Source organism: Elephas maximus, chromosome 8 (assembly GCF_024166365.1).
Source record: "Elephas maximus indicus isolate mEleMax1 chromosome 8, mEleMax1 primary haplotype, whole genome shotgun sequence".
In the NCBI taxonomy this organism is placed as follows: domain Eukaryota; kingdom Metazoa; phylum Chordata; class Mammalia; order Proboscidea; family Elephantidae; genus Elephas; species Elephas maximus.
Genome location: NC_064826.1, coordinates 79,756,284 through 79,776,074, shown reverse-complemented (window position 1 = coordinate 79,776,074; position 19,791 = coordinate 79,756,284). Strand labels below are relative to the sequence as shown.

The window sequence follows — 19,791 nt, the reverse complement described above, 5'->3', positions numbered from 1 at the left end:
TTAATTTCAAGACGTTACAAACGAACTGAAATATGTATCGTGGATGGAACCACATTTCGTTCTGAAGTGCAACAATATGTATCTCTAACAAGAAAGATCAACAATATGTAGGTGGTACTTTCTTAATAGCCTTTTCTACAGTTGTTTTAGGGTGCTAAATATTCTCACAGTGAGATGAAGATAGATTTAAAATTCTGCAGAACATGAAAATTGACTGAATCATCTATATCTCCTCTTCTCCCACCCACTTTTTAAATTGTGAAACATGAACTGTAATGGCAAGAATGTTATTTTCTAGGCCTTTTCCATAAAAAGTATCTGTACAAAGTTCATAAGCTCGCTGTCCTCCATAAGGTTTACAACAGCAGCGCTACTCTTTGGAACAGAATATGTTTAGAAACCAATACCCCGTACTGCGGTGCCCACAAAAGATGGGCAGATTTGTAACAGATATGAGGACAAGTCCTCACCCTTCCAGAAGACTGCCAGAGGAGTTTAAACGTCTCCATAAATGAGAACAGATGTTCATTTACAAGTTTCATCTACATGCCATCAAAACATTTGGATGAAAAATGGAAAACTGAGTTTATCATCCAGATGTCTGATATCATGCAAAGACTTGAACATCTTTCTTAAAGTCCTGTTCACAAGAAAATACTGTTAACTTCAGTCCTCCACCTCAGAAGTAATAGCTGAACAGACTTTCTGTTGAACAGAACTTCCAAAAGGACAATTCTTCCACTGGAGAAAGTCAACAAGTAAATTCCTATTAGGAAACCATTACACTTACCCAGTTCTCCAAAAAGGGACTACAAGTTTATTTTTATGGTATGTTAAAACAAAAATTTTCTCTTTTTTTTCACATTGTCATCTCAATAAATCTAGTTATAATAAAGTTTTGGTGTAAAATCACGGAAAGGGAGAGGAGTTACTTGGTTTCAAAAAAACATTGCCACTCTAATACTCAAAGGCATTGACATTCGGTTAATAAATAGCCGAGAGAGCTTAAATGAAGTAGAGGTGACTTTTATTTTGATCAGTGTTTTATCTTGCCAGAAAATTAAGCATAATTTAAAATATTTACTAATACTGTGAAAGAAGTGTATCTCCATAACTTTTTCATTACATTTATTTCCCATTCTGGCTATCCATATAATAATTACAATGGCTCCACTATTATTAGATGAAATGAGATGATTTAAGTAGATGAACTGATCTGAGCTGCCTGACATTCCGAAAGGTCTGCTATCTGTGGCCTCGAAAGCGTCACAATAGTGTTTTGTGGAAAGATTTCATATTCTGATATCTTTGAGTATCACACATATGTTGGGAAGATTTTGGATAAGGCAAGGATTTTATAATCCAGTATTTCATCTAGAACATAAAAACAAATCATTTCTAGGCATACAAATTGCCTTTTTTCTTGGAGAACTGCTAGGGAAAAGAGCTAATTAAACACAGCCACTCTTATTATTTGGAGAACTGTATACCTGCTACAGTAAATTCTTAGAGATTTTTGGCCACAGAACTGTTCTAAGGCAGGAAGAAAAAAATGTTGCCTTAAATTTTTTTTACAGTTGATCTGATCTTCTAAAATAATAAAAAAATATTATTGCTTTTGATCTATTTTAAATAGCTGATTATTCTTCGTTGCAGATAATATCATTCACTTTTTCCAACTTAAAGCAGTTCAAAATATTTCCTGGCCTTTTTACCCAAGCTATACACTGTCTAATAATATCATATCTCTTTGATGCTCAGCTCAAAAATGAAGTTTGCAAGTTTCCCGAGGAAGACAGGTGTGCATAAGATCAATTTACTCCCAGGGTCAAAGAGCAGAAATTCTAAGGGTATCTAGAGACACACACCTATAGAAATTGTAATTTTTTTGATGAAAATTGGTACAATATGTTGCACAGATGAGAGAGAGAGAAAAAAAAAGTTCTTAAACTATGCTTATTCCTGAAACTAAAGAGCAGATAGGGTTGACAGCTTTCTAAAATTTATTCTTATGGATCTTTTTCTTGTGACCTGTTCCGATAAAACTCCTTGAAACATCTGAACATGCTGAAGTAGAGAGAACAGAATCTGAACAATGAATAAAACTGTAGATTAAGCAGCATTAAATTCATAGGTAGTGTTCTTCATTGAAATAAGATATTAGTGGATGAAAATCATTACTGCTTTGTTCCCAAGATTGATTGACAAGTTTGTATTTGAAGCCCACCTCTTCTTTATTAGCCAACTCTTTCAGAAAGAGAAAATGTGGGCTTGATTTGTGAGCTATGATAAACGGTCTGGGAAAGATGGTAGTAGGGCCAATTTGATATGTACAGTATTTCATATTGGTAAATTGTTTCAAGGAATTCCACCCTCTTTCCCAAAATGTCTTGGACATCCTTGGGAAAATACATAATATCATGACCATAATATATTTGGTTGTCACTAACAATTGTGAAACCATTGCAAGACTAGGAAGCATCAACTACAGCTCTTATAGACAAAATAATACCCAAAATCATTTTACACAATTAGGTATGATTTTTAGATGACAACAAATAATTATTTATTTCAAAGTTGGATCTAAAAGTTCATTTATCACTGCATGTTCTATTAAAATTTAATTTGGGGTTTCTCAAATTTGATTTCATCTTCCTTCAGAAAATCTAAATGTATATATAAGAAGAAAAGACATCTTTTTACAAAGAAGCAAAAAATATATTTCTTATTGTAAATTGTTTATCAAAAGAGAGAAAAATTACAGGAGTTTAAAATGATTGGTTCTCTTAGTATGTGAGATGACAGGAAGGTACAAGGAGAAGTGGTTTGGAGATATTATATGATACCCAAACCAAGACAGTTGCCTTCGAGTTGATTCTGACTCATGGTGACCCCATGTGTTGCACAGTAGAACTGAGCTCTATAGAGTTTTCATGGCTGTCACTTTTGGGGATCAGATTGCCAGGCTTTGCTTCTGAAGTGGTTCTTGGTGGGCTCAAACCCCCAACCTTTTGGTTAGCAGCCAAGTGATAAACCCTCTGCACCACCCAGGGCCTCCGTTATAGAATACAAGGGTAATGAAAATCTAAGGGCTATTTTTCAATTTTTAAAATAGCGTTACAAATTTAGATGTCCCAACCAAATGTTGTATAGGCTGAAATGTCCTTTCAAAGACATTCGCACTAGTTTATCACTTTGTCATCTTCTACTCTTGACAAAGGAACTACAGCTTATAATTTGAGGGCAAAGGAGCTCTGTTTCCACTTGATGTCACAGAGTCCCTGCTCACCAATTACCAGGTCTGTGACATGAGGCAACTTGCTGAAACTCAAAATGCTTGGTACCCTCATCTCAAAAATGAGAGCACTTAGCTCAAGAACTTGTTGTAAAGATTAAAAAAATGAGCAGTTAGCAAAAAATGAAGTCTCCAGTAAATGTTCTATATGACTATATTATTATGATTCTCCTATTTTATTGTTTTACAAAGGTATTATTTTCCATTTTCTTAGCATATTACATTAAAATATGGTAAAAACTAAACACTATAACCATAAAAATATTATCTTAGTTATCTTTACCAATAAAATGAGAGAAGCTAAATATTCACTATAGTTCCAAAGCATTTCTTAGAAATTAGCAACTTTTTTTTCAGTCTATGTAGATTGTCCTCTGACATTTATTAGAATAAAGATGGCATACTTGATAAATAACAATAAAATAATTGTTAAAATAAAATAAAATATTGTACCTATTTATATGTTTCCTGCCCAAAATGCTCTATCATCATTCCATAGTAAACCCAACCACTGTAAAAAACTCTGGGCTGATGTTATCGGCTACTTGTCTGAAAACGCGTTTGTTTTACAAATATGACAATAAAAGACTCTATTATGTTTTGCGCTCAAACTAAATATATATTTTTTGTTGTTGTCACAGCAGTGTTGGAATCATAGAAATCTATGTTTCCTATTTTAAAGGCCCTGCATCAGGGATGAAGTTAACAGTTTGACTCATGAACTAAGACTCTATATGCTACTTGGTTAGATTTCCAAATCATAGATTGGTGTTAATGGAATTTAGATTTGCTTATGTCATTAAAACAAATAGGTATGAACCAAAGACAGGAAAAAGAGACACAGGCTTTTTTTATGTCCTCAACTGGTTCAACTACTTTGACTATGTAGCAAAAACACGAAGTAAAAAATTTCTAGTTGGTTATATGACCAAAGTATTTTAGCAAAGGATACATCTGAAAACACAAATCATTTTGATTAAATATAGTTCATAAGCAAAGGAAAAGAAAAAAATTGGTAGATTACCAAAAAAATTCCCTTAAATATTTATTTCCTAGATCAAGCAACTCATTCAAATCCCTTTATTTGATGGCACGCTGACAACCTCATAAATAAAATCATCCTTGCTCAGAGTATTCCCCTAAGATGAATATCTGCAATGAGCTGATATTTACCGATTTTGTGTGCTTTGGAAAACTTCATCATTAACAAATATTTATCAAGCTAGTTAAAGACTGGCTTGGTTAATTGTAAGTTTTTAAATCAGAACCCTGGGTGGTGTAAACGGTTAACATACTTGGCTGCTAACGGAAAGGTTGGTGGTTTGAGTCAGAATAAAGGTCTGATGATCTGCTTCTGACAAATGAGCCACAGAAAACCCTGTGGAGCATGGTCTTCCTCTGACACACACGGGGGTCGTTGTGAGTTAGAGTTCACTCAGTGACACCAAGCAGTGGTAGTGCTATTTGCATCTAAAGAACCCAGATGAAAAGTTCAATGCCACTCTTTTAGCTAGTCCTTGGTGTATGCCAAATGGGTCATTTATTACTTCATCAAAACCTTCCGAATTTAAGGGGCTTGTACTTCTTTTTTGAAATTAAAAGGTCACACAGAGATTGTCATTCATTCACTTATTTATTCAGTCAAGCGGGCATAATTTCAGGGGCTACTAATATCTTACTCCAAAGTTAGAAACTGATACTCATTCTTTTTCAACACTCAGAGATATTTTTGTCATTAGATTTAATTAGAAGCATGAGATTCCCATTATCTCTTGTTCAGTATAAACAACCATTTAAATGGTCTTATATAAATTATCATCTTTAGCATTTGCAGGATGCTTTTCAAAAAGTAGTCTTTACAAAAATACAGTGTGTCCAGTGCTCACCCAGGGACCACGGTGAACATAGAACCAATGGGAACAATCTTTTAAAATGATTGGAAGTAAGACTGAGTAGAAACATTCTGCAAAACATCTGTTGAATGAAGAGATGTCTGATATTCTTATAACCAAGTGAATGGGTGTCCAGAGTTCTTTATAAAGCATACACCTGGAAGGGCCAAGTGACAGGTTTCAAGTAATTCCCTCAGACTTTTGCTAGGCCCACTTAATACAAGGGACTTTCAATGCTCCTATCCTAGTCGACATCATTTCCTCTCTCTTCTCCTGTTCATTCATTCAGTCATTCATTCACTCATTCAGCAAATATTACAGAGTAGCTCTTTTTTGCCATATTACGCAATATGCATTTGAAAGTTAAATCAGAGGGTGAAGGCCTTACATTTCAGTAAATGTTCACTGTGCCCTACCACACCTTAGACTTTAAGTTATAAGCAGTAGAATAGATTGTCAGTGTGGAGTGACTGAATAGCATAGATTTAGGAGCCATGGGCTGAGTTCAAATCAAGGGCCTTCCATTAGTAATTCTGTGACTTACACAAACTACTTAAGAATTAACATAATGTCTGTAAAGTTATTGACCTAGGAGCTGGCACCCAAGAGCTTAATAAAAATAGCTATAATTATTTTTAAAAAAGATAATCTTGGAAATATATTTTAGGTGAACATAAAGATATTTGATATTATAGAATACAGAAAAAACTGGCAAAAAATCTAAAGTGTACTCTAAAATTATTTCAGTGATAAATGATACTTGTGTGGAAAAATAACCAGTCATCTGAAATATATTTGTGCCCATTTTAAAGAAAGGTGATCCAAGAGAATGAGGAAATTAACAATATCATAAATATCACACACAAGTAAAGTGGTTGCAACATTACATCGACAAAATACTGCCAGAAATTTATGCCAGATTGAGAAGAGAACATGGAACAAGGGATATCACTGCTGATATGAGAAAGATCCTGGCTGAGAATACCAGAAAGATGTTTGCCTGTGTTTTATTGATTATGCAAAAGCATCTGACAAAAGCATTATGGATAACAATGCAAAGAATGGGAATTTCAGAACACCTAATCATACTCATGAGGAACCTGTACTTAGACCAAGAGGCAGTCGTTCAAGTAGAACAAGGGGGTACTGCATGTTTTAAAGTCAAGAAAGGTGTGCGTCAGAGTTGTATCCTTTCACCATACTTATTCAATCTGTATGCTGAGCAAATAATCCAAGAAGCTGAACTATATAAAGAAAAACATGGCATCAGGATTGGAGAAAGACTCATTAACAACCTGCAATACGCAGATGACACAACTTTGCTTGCAGAAAATGAAGAGGACTTGAAGCACTTATTGATGAAGGTCAAAGACCACAGCTTTCAGTATGGATTACACCTCAACATAAAGAAAACAAAAATCCTCACAACTGGACCAATAAGCAACATCATGATAAACAGAGAAATGATTGTGGTTGTCAAGGATTTCATTTTACTTGGATCCACAATCAACACCCACGGAAGCAGCAGTCAAGAAATCAAAAGATGTATTGCTTTGGGCAAATCCGCTGCAAAAGATCTCTTTAAAATATTGAAAAGCAAATATGTCACTTTAAGGGCAATGATGCACCCGACCCAAGCCATGGTGTTTTCAACAGCCTCATATGCATGAGAAAGCTGAATAATGAATAAAGAAGACCTAAGAAGAATTTATGCCTTTGAATTATGGTGTTGGCGAAGAATACTGAATGTCCATGGACTGCCAGAAGAATGAACAAATCTGTCTTGGAAGAAGTACAGCCAGAATGCTTCTTAGAAGTAAGAATGGCAAGACTTCATCTCATGTACTTTGGACATGTTATCAGGAAGAACCAGTCCCTGGAGAAGGACATCATGCTTGGTAAAGTAGAAGGTCAGTGAAAAAGAGGAAGACAGTCCGTGAGATGGATTGACATAGTGGCTGCAACAATGGACTCAAGCCTATCAACAATTGTGAGGATGGCGCAGGACAGGGCAGTGTTTAGTTCTGCCGTACATGAGTCGGAACTGCTATGAGTCACTGTGAGTCAAAACCTAGTCGATGGCACCTAACAACATCAACAACATTGTATTTTCAAAGTTTATGGTAATCTTACAACAAACTTAAAAAGTATTTTCATTGCCTATGGTTTTTTTTCTGCCACAGGAAAAAACCACCTAATAAAAGCCAGAAGGGCAGCACGTAGGACAAATTTTCACTGGTAAAATAAGTAGCCATGCTTATATGCCACTATATTTATACCTTCAGAGAGAGACTTTCCCTTCAAAAATACTTATTACAGTTCAGAAACAATGAAAAATTAAGAAAAAAAAAAAAAAAAAACGAGAAGACAGCTTCACTTTTTCCCCCTTCTCCATTTCCTACACCCACACGCAGATACCAAAAAGATCTATTCATGTCGACATTGGAGAACAAAGGCTATATTAAGGAAGATATTCTTCTAAAATATTACTATATCAGAAATTATTTGAAAGGCTAGCTCATTAAAGCCCCAACATACAGAGGCACTTCTATGTTTACATGGACAGTTATTTGCCTGCAAAAATTTTGTGAAGTATGATCCACATTCATGCCCTTGTGCTAACAGAGCAAAATTGTTTCATGACTCCATGCTTTTTTCAGGCTATTTCTTCTACCTAGAATGATTTTTCCCATACTTCAATTCCTTTTTTCCCATGAAAAATCCTGCTCATCCTTGAAAGCACAGGTTGAACAGCACTTGGTGAAGCCTTTCTTGATCTCAAAGCACATTTGTTCTCTAGAACATTAATCATCACTTCTATTATCACCCCTGAGAGCAAAGACAGCTTTGAATTCCAAGTGCCTGGCATATAATAAGTGCTCAATAAATGTTTTTTGAATGAATGGCTGACTGACTTCATTTGTCCATAACAAATTCACAAGTACTTCTTTGAGCCATACGTGTTGAATAGCAAACATGGTATAATTCAAAATTAACAGGATTACTATCATTTAAATCTGGTGTTTTTATAACTACAAATGCTAAAGCCACAATTAAATTTCTACAGCCTAGTGAAATAATGACACTCCTCTTCTAAACATGGTAGGTGTGGTATGGTGACTGCACTAGGAAGTTTAGAAAAGTTTGCTAATGTAAGGAGTCCACATTCAAGGCAAAGAGAAGGTACAGTTTTTGAGGACACTCAGCCACTTTGATGAACACTTGATTCATACCACTTCAATCACAAAATCATGACCTGTAGGTGCACTCGATACCTGTTTTTACAGTATTTAATGAAAATAGTTGTGAAAAAAGGGTTTCTTAGGAAAAAAAAAGGGTCTCTTAAAAAAAAAGCTGTGCTTCCCTGCTGTGCCTACATGATCCATTTTTATGTAACGCTATAGTACTACAAATAATATTAAAGCATTACAAAAAAAATCCAAGAATTCGTCATTGAAGATCAATGGATATAACATTTTGCTATGGTAGAGTCAGAAAGTTAACTTGTGTGTTATACAAGTTACCTGCTTAACTTGGAAAGCACAAAATTTTACACCTGACATAATGCTAAGGTCTATTATCCCATTAGAGTTTTCTTTAACAGTTAATTAAAAAAAAATCTGTTAATTTTCAAATATAGGCAAACTGAACTCATAAAATTGAAACCCTATGGTTTCTTAATATAATTTTTTTGGTTGAAGTTTTACTGCTAATTGTTCCAAAATATCTTCATAGAAACCCAAGCCTTACAGTAAATAAACTTATTTCAGCTATTTTTTTCTATGAATCTTGTAGATACATATGTGTATACGTATTTTTTTTTTTCCAAAGTACAAATCTGGAATGTGGGTAGAATTATCTTTGGTATCTAGGAATTCCAAGTCAAATATATTTCTTCTAAATGTATTTTTTTGAAAATAGAACTATTTTATACCAGTGATCCAGGGCCTTGTCTCTAATGAAAAATGAAAATGACAATCCAATGAGAAAATTAACTATGCACAACACATTAGCAATCGGATTTTTTTCCCTTTGGAATGTATAAATAGTAAATTCTAAAACTATGAATATTTCTAAAATTTCTTATCATGTAGTTATTTGCTTTTTCTTTCAATTAAACAAAATATTCAAAAAATGATGCATTTCCAATAGGTTAAAATCTCCTTCCAAAACCTTGCAACTGAGATGCATATTGACACAATCTGATACTCTTTAAAACAAAGGCCTTTCCTAGCACTATTTTTTTTTAATTCTGAAAAGGAATGTCCTTTAAAAAAAAACTTCATCTCCAAAAAAGAAAGCTTTGAATTTGCTGTATTTCTTGCTTAAATTAATTTTGAATGTTCTTTGCTTAGCAAAACAGCAGAATGCAGTGTATATATAAAAATATACATTGCGTTTATGGCCTACGTTTTGCAGAGAACAGAAAACACCCAATTAATTAGTTGATGTTTTAGTGAGAGAGGAAAAATATACAAAAGTCATTTACTCTACCATCAAATGAGATTGCCTGGGCCAACGTTCCTTAAAGTGAGTTAGCTCCTCAGAGTTAAGAATGCAAAGGAGTGCTACGTGCAAAAAGAATTCTATGTTTGCAAAATGCCTGTTCAACATAGTTAAATAGGTAGTGAAGTACTTCTTGGAGCATTTAGTAGGCTGATGTCCACTGTAAATCATGTGATATGTTATACAGGCAGAATTTTCCAGAGCTATTTAATAATAAAATGTTTCCAAGAAGGAAGGTACAGAGTGTGTGAGGGCCATTGGCCAATATGTCTGAGTAACTAAAACTAGGTCTTGATAGACCTGTTTTCTTTCTACACATATTTCTTTTGTGTCTATGCAGCAATAGTCATCAAAATCAAACATTTGTTTGAAGCTATGATATACCAGCTCTTTTTTGCTACTTTTCCTTAGTGAGAAATTTGTCTTTCACTTTTAGATTTGGCGTGGCTTCAATGTACATGTTTTCCAATTTGCCACTTTCAGAGAGAAAGAGGACTACCAACCTGAATGCTTCAAAGTACTCAATGTCTCCCATGGGGGGATCGAGGCCACCTGTCCAGGCAATATTTATATTGTATCCTTCTCCAAGGCCACTTCCAACCTGGGAAGAGGAAAACACACCACCATGGGTAGAGAAGCGGGCAAAGGGAAGAAAGCAAGAAGAGACGGAAACAAACACATGTGAGCTCTTGAAAGAAACATCAAACAACATGTCAAATCAGCCCAACCTTGCCTGACAACCAGGGCTCTGGGTTATGCACTTGTTCTGCACTGGTTCTTGGTCCCAGGGGACAGTTCAGTAATCTCGTGTAATTTAAAACACCAGCAAAGGACAAGAAAATTAGGGGTAATCATGCAATGCAATTACCTGAAAGATGCAAATAAAAGTGGGGCTCTAAAGAAATAAACCGAACCTCATTTGGGGCTCCACTGCCAGGGAAAAAGTTCCCTTCATCATAGCGATGGAGTGAAATATACAGGATGCTGGGGTCAGCATAAAAGGCCTGCTGTGTACCGTTTCCATGGTGAACATCCTACAGGGAAAAGAAAACAGATGACAAATATAGTCATGTATAAGTCCATGTGGAGACAACCTTTCTGATTTCTAGTTCCCTGTCTTTCTACCCCACCCTCCTTCTCAATTTGTCTTCTCACTATGTCCCTCTTTTTCTTTCTCCCTTTCTGCCTTCTTCTACACCACCCCCTTTACTTCCTGAACTTTCAGGCAAATTACCCTTTAATGCACTCATTTTTTAAACTGGCTTCTAAAAAATCAGGAAACCACAGAGAGCATGCCCTGGAGACTCCAGATGAGCAGTCATTGAGAAAGCCCAGTCCTTTGGTACAATTAGATATTTATACACCGGCTCTTTGTACTCTTTGCTTCAGTGATGGAATCTCGCATCCTGTTTTATGGAGGAATTTTATGACTTATTAACTGCCAACAGTTCATAACCCCTCAGGCTTAATTAACTAGCCTCATTGGCCTCTGAAGGAAGACTAATGTTTAAACTAGAAACTAGTATTTTGCAGAAGGATCTATGGCTTAGAGAGCATTTTCGCAATTCTTGACAGAACACTAAACAAACGTGTATGCATTGATTTGCCAAGTCCCACCATTGAGGTCAAAGGCTTTGCAACCAGCTGAGTAAATTGGCTTTCTTGAGGCAGTCAGTTCAGTTAGCAATCCCTCAGCAGTTAGAATCACTTCAAAAGAGAATGCCAGATGCAAAAAGGACTTCATATTTCATTTTGGTAAAATCATGATGGCAAGAGTAGAAGACACGGGAGCATGAGCTCATTAGCTATTAAATCAGTCGGGCCAAAGAAAGATGGCATGGGGCTTTATGCAATCTTGTCCAATCCGCTCATTTTAATATTATATCATGGCTCTCTTCCCAGCCTCTTTCCTGTCCTTTCTTCTTTACTCACACCACTCCTCTCTCCCACTCAAAAAAAAAAAAAAAAGAAACCTGTGCCATTAAAATGGATAGACAAAAATAAAAGAAAAAAAAACCTTTTTGGACATTTATATATATAATGATTGATGATTCATAACTTTGCAGTCCTTTTTTTCTTATTGTTTTATGAAATAGACATAGGTAGGAATTGACATGAGAAATGGGGAAGCCTAGGTATACTGTGAAAAAGAAAACAGCATTTTTACAAATGTCTTCACTGAAAGACCTCAGGTGTTAAGAACATAAATTAATATACTTCCTATATTTGGAGCAAAAGTAAAATGGACCACTCTTTAAAGTGAATAACCTATATAATAGTGTTGTATCTTTAGCTCATATGTAGTTTCTCATTCTGTTATTTAAAAAAAAGTTGATAACCTATAACTCTGTTTATGTTGTATTTTCATTATTTTATATCAGTAAGAATCACACTAATTTCAACAACAATTCCTCTCATGTATAAGTCAGGCACTATATTAAACACCTTGCATGGATTATTTAATCATTTTATTAAGGATGTGCTATTACCTCTAACTTAAGAGATAAGTAAACTGAGGCTCAGAGAGTTTAGGCAACTTACTAAGACTATACAGTGAGTAAGTTGCAAGGCTGGGTCTTGAATTCACTTCTTACTCCAAAGGCCAAGCTCTTAACCATTACAATGTTAACTTGCACTTAAATTCGTTTTCTCTGTCATCCTCTTAGAAAATCTGTGAGGTGAGATTGGGGATCATTATTGTTCCTTGCTGAGGTTTATTCAATTTGTCTCCAACCTCCAGCCCAGAATTCTTGCACTAGACACTACCAAAGCCTCCTTTTGGTGAGTTCTAAAAGCCTGCACTGAGCTTGCTTTTCCACAGTGCAGAAATACACTAACCCTCTCCGCCTTTTCTGCATAGTATACATATCCAAAATTAGTCAGGGAAACATAAAATGTGGGACAGATATGCATTATTCTATAAACTTGTTCCAGATAAAGGCATACATATCAGAAAAAAATAGCTAACTGAAAATACCTAATTCCATAATTTCTGAATGAAGAAAGATAGAGCAAAATGATTTTCCTTTAAGTGAACTAAACTGAAACGGTTTAAGCCACAATGTCTTTTGAGGTTGCTACTGGATACCTAAAGGAGGAACAACAAAGACAACAAAATACTTGGAAAAGCAACAGTGAAGGGATGTTTGCCTTTCCGCTCTACAATAAAATTCTTAGTCCAGATCGTAAGAAAAATTGTGCTCTGGGCATAAATGCATCCACACTTTCTAAAGCAGAACAACACTGCCCAGTTTGCTTTTGTTTCTTTTGGGACTTGGTAAAAAAAAATTATTTAAGAATGTTAAATAAAAGATGCTAATTTAGCTTATAAATAAAATCCTTAGTGCATAAATTTCTGAATAAGAAATACACTCTTTTCCATAACAATGTTTCCAACCAACATTATTTATTAAAATGCACAAATCCATTCTAATACTGGGCAATCCTTGATCCTGTACTTACATTCATGAAATATTTAGAGATAAAGGTAAGTCCTAGTATGCTTTTCATTTTGGGCAAGAACCTTGAAAATTTTTTATTTCAGCTTTCTTTGCTCTCAAATATTCATACTAAGTACTGCCTGCTCAGGTATGCTTTGAGTATTGTTTCTCCATAGCAATAAAACACTAGCATCCATGAGAAATCATACTAAACTAACACAGGAAAAAGTTTGTGAAAAATTACTGTGGAAATTAAATAAACTGAATCATTAAAATTCCCCAAGTAGACCTTGTATCTAAGATGCTAGGAAGTGCTGAAGAATTATTTCAGTACTTTACTGGTTAAAACAATTCTACAAAAATAGATTTTCTACAAGGGTTTAGAGCCAATATATTATCCTTTATTATATTAAAATATCTTCAAATAAGTCACACTACTAGTTAAGGTCATCACTCATAAATATTTGGTAAAAGAATATGTGACAAAGTTCTAACTGTACCTGACCAAAAATGGAATTGTCAAAATCTAAGGACATTTGAAGTGATTTTTCTTTTCTATGAAACTCCTAATATGGAAAAAAATCACATGCCACAAAAGCTACCTGAGTCATGCAAGTGAATCCTACTTCTAAGACAGGGTAATGCTCTGAACACAACAGCTGGTCTCCTACCAGTTGAGAAGCAAGTTGCTGTGCCTGCTCCCTCTCCTCACCACTCTGAATGTCTCTGGAATCTCCCCAGAAAGAAAACTGGAATGAATAACCTCCACAGATCAAACAGAATCATTCCTGTCGAAAATACTCAACTCCTTCCCATTTGGCTGTTGCCCCAATTAGGAGGTGAATCAGAACTCTATTCCCCTACTTACTAAGTAATCTTAAAGCTGTTGCCATGGAGTCAGTCCTGACTCATGGTGACCCCTTGTGTTACAGAGTAGAACTGAGCTCCCTAGGGTTTTCTTGGCTGTAATCTTTACAGAAGTTGATCTTCAGGCCTTTCTACCATGGCACTGCTGGGTGGATCTGAACTGCCAACTTCTCGGTTAGCAGTTCAGCGCACATGGTTTGCACCCCCTAGGGCCTTCTCTACTTACCAGGCATATAAAAATACTGAAACTAGCTGCTGGACAATGGAGTAGATTCACTTTCAGCCTAAGAATTCGTGGAGCTAATTCACATCCACTAGCTAACATTAACGACATCAGATATACATCAATGAACCTCTTCAGCCATTGAAGAGCCTTTGCCTCTTCTCCTTTGCTAACTTACAGAATAGACCTGTCAGCCAGGGAGAACGGATGTCTCAGCGCCACGTGGCACTTTAAAACTTCCTTCTCGGCAGCTGGAAGAAACAGGGGAATTTCCTCAAAGTAGCGCTGCAGCTGCAGAATTTGGAAGACTTGTAAGTAAGTATATGTGAGCTGGTGGTGATCTCAGAGGCAACCCTTTGGATAGAGCTTCATATATTTAGAGAATTTGAAACTAAAACTTCTCGTCTGCTACAGCCTGCTGGGAAATAAATATCCTTTAAGATTGGATAATGGAATAAATTCATAATCAAAGGCCAGTAAGCTTGCAGGAGCCTCCTCAGAGCTACCAACTAACTTATTTTATAAATCATCTTTTTTTTATCAAATTATCCCCAGCAATCTATTATTTCTAATATTAATGTACAAAAACAAAACTTTACACACAGATCCTCCGAGGTACAAAGGGTCCATGTACCACAGCTAGGCATTTTAGCTTTCAAGTCCATTGTACAATTTATTACTTTGGCATCTGGATATCACACATGTGTTTTCAAAGGACTCTTCACAGTTACTGATTATCTTTATAGAACCATAAATTGGTAGTTAGAAGGGCTTCCTCAGAAAGTAAATGCTAAAAGATTCTTAAGAATAGGATGCGCACCATTTATCAATTCCCTTCCCACATAATTTTGACAAAATTAGAAACTTAGAAAAAAATTTTCCTATAATCCTCATCTTCAACTGCTACCCTTTCTTCAAATTTTTGGCTTATTTTTCCATGGTAGAATTAGGAACATACTAAGAAGGCTAGTCAAATCATATTTTTAAAATAATTCAATATCTTACAAATCACCCAAAACAGTAATTATGAGTTATTTAAAATGTCATTTTCTATGTACATGGGAAAATAGGTAGCGAAGCCCTCATTTCTGTAAAATTTTAAGACCTCGCTCCTGTAGTACATCTAGCCTTCGACATTTTTCCTTAATGGTGAACTATGACCTGCACGTGAAACTTAAGCGTGTTTGGGAAATACACACAGAAAAAAGGGCTTCAGTATTGTCCACACCAAGCTGCTTACAGGAAAGCTATAATACAGGGTGTGAATAATACCCATTCCAATCAAGCCCTAGAAACAGTTATCAATTTTTCATTCCTTTTATCTTCATTTTAACTCAACCAAGTATTTCTTCAGATGGCTCTGCTCTCAAGCCTTTGGTGTGCCTTCTTAACGGAATCAGAGGGCTGGATGGCGAGGCCACGACTTCCCGATAAGATTTAATTATGAGTGCAGATACGAACAAGATTTAGACTATTAAGCCTTGCCCTTCAAAAAGAAAAGAAGCCTTTAACATATTTTGCCTTTAAATCTTTTATCACCTGCAAAAATTAATTAAGTGCAGATGTAGCAGGTTCGGTTTGGATGCCAGGGTTCATTTCCTGTCTATGCTTTGTCAGACAACCTATTACACCTCCTTGTGAACTGGAGGCAAACCGAAAGCGGGGCTCATAAATCACCATTCATTTCTCTTTCGCCCTTTCCTAGGCTGGTCCTTTTTGTATGGGGCAGATCTCCAGCTCATTATTCATGAATATACTATAGACAACATGCCAAGTGTCATCTGCATTTAAACAAGCCATTTGTTAAACAAATTATAACTATTGTGTAAGAAGTATCATGTTAAAATGCAATACTAATCTAATGCCGCTGACTTTTAATCACTCAGGGTTCCTGCAGGGAGTCGTCCCAAACTGGCATCCAGGATCTGAGATCTTTTCAGAAAGAATGAGATGCTGACTTGTTTTAATAATACCACTGTTGCACAACAAGCAACATGATTGCTAACCGGGGGAAGTGGCCAATTTGGTAACCAAAGCAACAGCATTCTTTCCAGCACATCTGACTATTTAAAGTTCATATTCTGTAGGGAAAAGTAAATTCAGGTTCTGTTGGGTTATTTTAACTGTGGAAGTATCAATTCATTTAAGGATCATAAAAGTTGCCCTGATCTGCGCCTTCTTCTCATTAAATTGCAGTTAACACCATGAAAGTGAAATGTGAATGTTTATGGTTTCAGAACTGCAATCCTGAATTTAATGAGTTTCCACATTCAAAGGAAACACACCCTTCAGTTGTTTGCAAGTGCTAAAAGCAAGACAGCCGGACAGAGAAATACAAATTTACTCCTTTTATCTAGAGTCACTGAAAATGCAGCTCTGGCCAGGAATACATACCAGATCTACAATCAATATCTTGCTTATATTTAGTTGGTCTCTCAAGTATTTGGCGGTAATTGCAACTGAATTAAAAAAGCAGAACCCCCTGCGGAATAGAGAAGAACAGAGAAATAAGAAAGCAAATCAGCCAGGAAAACCATTATAAATAATGTTCAGAGCATTTTTTAAAATGCTATATGATCTCTGAAGCCATAAATCTGCTTCTGGGAGTACCTCGCAAGATTTTTCAGTCCATCTGCTAACAATTAGAGGCTTCAGAGACATGCACAGGGCAGGTGACCGCTAGGAACCGTGGCGCTTGGAGATGGGCAACAGTCCCTGGTACTTACATGGCTGTGGATTCTTCAGCATGATGGCCTGGGGGCCTCACAACAGCAAATCCATTCTGTAAGAACAAGATAGGTTTTCAGTGATCAGATATTTGGGGAGTGCATGGATCTCTGTTACTACAGAGCAGCAGGCACACACAAAACATCCTGAAGACCATTAGAGGCGGTTGAGCCTGTTTTCTTGCCCTTATTACTATTTCATAGAATGAACAGAAACAATACATATGATTACATTTTCTCAGATCCTGTCTCAAAAAGAAGGCTCTCACAAAGCCAGGGGAAGAACAGAGATTTGGGAGCTGTACCTAGCTGGCAAATGTGCATGTCAGCTGTTGTACTAACATGATTCATTTTCAAGAACAAACTCTTATTTTATGACATCAACATCCTACAGAGAGAGAAGAAATCCACTCTTGGTGCAGGTTGGGGTCAAAGTTTGGAGAGACCAGGGAAGATCCAAAGTAAAAATTCTTTAGCTGAATCCCTTCAATGGTTATTTCCACTCCAATGTCAGCAAAATGATAAATTTACACTCGCACACTCACATATACAAAAAAGAAACCCCAGAAAGGTGAAAAGAGAACAATGGAAAGCCCATATTTCTTCCAGTCTATAAATTCAGCTTGGATGACTGCCAAGGCTTGCAACTTTATTGGATTCCCTAAGTCAATTTCTAGCCCACGTTCTGGAATTTTATAAAGAATTCCAGGGCTGAGTAGCAATCATATCTATCCATGATCAAGAAATGTCTTAACCTCCAGATTAGTTGGAATGTATCATGGAAAGCTGAAGCAACTCCAGCATGAAGGCAGGGAACTATAAATCCTCTCAAAGGCATCATGCTCAGAATAGCAGGATTGTTTGACATGGAATTAATCATTTATCAGATGGTTCACACCAAAGGTGGTTATCAGATGGTAATCACCTTTTGCTTAACTCTAATTCGAATAACATGCTCAAAAGAGAATGTTTCTTTAGTACACAATCTTAAAACCCATGAAATAATTTTAGTATGCTCTAGGAATTTTTTTCAAAATATTTCACTGCAAGTATAACATCCAGAAAAATATTCTATTCCCAAAGGCTTTAAACACATATGCATTTTTCCAGTACATTATGGTAATGACACAAGATGAGTTAATTCACTATTTTTTTGATGAGCATATGCATAGAGACAATCTCAGAAGCAAATTAGAAGCTAAATATTGCGATATCAATTACAAATCTAGGGATGGTGATAAACATATTCTCTTGTTCCTGTTGGTAAGATACTATCTCTGGAGATCAATGATTCATATGAAAGAAACTATTAATGAACAACACAGGGTAACAGAGACTGAAATATTAAGGATATAGAGTAAGGCTATAAATGCTGTAAGACTTCTGAGAATGGCAAGATCAGTAAAGATTATTCTAGGTACAAAATATTTCATTGGGAAAACCATAGTTAGGGTGAAAATAACAACAATATACCAAGGAGCAATATAATTAACATGTAAAGAACTTACTCAACAACTTTTATATATCACATAAAAATTATTATTTTTATGAGCAAAAGTCATAACTAAACAACATGAAGAAATAAATTCAGGGACTATTTTAAAAATCCAACTTAATTAGTAGTCAAATAAATGCAGATTAAAAACCCCAACAAGAAGCCATTTTTCAGGAAAATTGGAATTTTAAAAAATATTCTATGTTGCTAATGAAATAACGCCTTTTTTGTTGTTGTTGTTCGGTGTCCTCCAGTCAGTTCCAACTCACATCAACCCTATGTACAACAGAATGAAACACTGCCTAGTCCTGTGCCGTCCTCACAAGAGTTTGTAGCCACTGTGTCAATCCATCTCATTGAGGATCTTCTTCTCCTTCACTGACCCTCTTATAAAGCATGCTGTCCTTCTCCAGGGATTGGTCCTTCCTGATAACATGTCCCAAGTTAAACCCACCATCCTCACTTCTAAGGAGCATTCTGGCTATACTTCTTCCAAGACAAATTTGTTCATTCTTCTGGCAGTCCACGGTATGTTCAGTATTCTTCACCAACACCGAAATTGAAATGCATTAATTCTTCTTCGGTCTTCTTTCTTCATTGTCCAGCTTTCCCATGTATATGAGGCAAATGAAAATACCACAGCTTGGACAGGTGCACCTTAGTCCTCAAAGTTACATCTTTGTTCTTTAACACTTTAAAGAGGTCTTTTGTAGCAGATTTGCCCAATGCAATACTTAGTTTGATTTCTTGACAGCTGCTTCTACGGGTGTTGATTGTGGATCCAAGTAAAATGAAATCCTTGACAACTTCAATCTTTTCTCCATTTGTCGTGATGTTGCTTATTGGTCCAGTTGTATTTTTGTTTTCTTTATACTGAGGTATAATCCATACTGAAGGCTGTGGTCTTGTATCTTCAACAGTAAGTGCTTCAAGTCCTCTGCACCTTCAGCAAGCAAGGTTGTGTCATCTGCATAACACAGGTTGTTACTGAGTCTTCCTCCATTCCTGATGCCACATTCTTCTCACATAGTCCAGCTTCTTGGATTCTTTGTTCAGCATACAGATTGAATAAGTATGATGAAAGGATACAACCCTGATGCATACCTTTCCTGATTCTAAACCACACAGTACCCCCTTGTTCTGTTCAAACAACTGCCTCTTGTTCTATTATAGGTTCCTCATGAGCACAATTAAGTGTTCTGAAATTTCCATTCTTCGAGATGTTATCCATAATTTGTTATGATCCACACAGTTGAATGCCTTTGCATAGTCAATTAAACACAGGTAAATACCTTTCTGGTACTCTCTGCTTCCAGCCAAGATCTATCTGACCTCAGCTATGATACT

The 19,791-nt window shown here is 36.0% G+C and overlaps 1 protein-coding gene across 1 annotated transcript in view; it reads right to left on the bottom strand.

Moving 5' to 3' along the window:
• The window catches only part of HDAC9 (histone deacetylase 9), a 1,063,574-nt gene that overhangs the window by 180,814 nt on the left and 862,969 nt on the right, over positions 1-19,791 (bottom strand). The window contains exons 19-22 of the mRNA XM_049893259.1: positions 16,950-17,005; positions 16,618-16,705; positions 10,608-10,727; positions 10,197-10,294 (exon numbers count right to left, since the gene is read on the bottom strand). Of these exons, the coding sequence (XP_049749216.1) occupies positions 10,197-10,294; positions 10,608-10,727; positions 16,618-16,705; positions 16,950-17,005 (362 nt within the window). The remainder of the gene's footprint in view (positions 1-10,196; positions 10,295-10,607; positions 10,728-16,617; positions 16,706-16,949; positions 17,006-19,791) is intronic.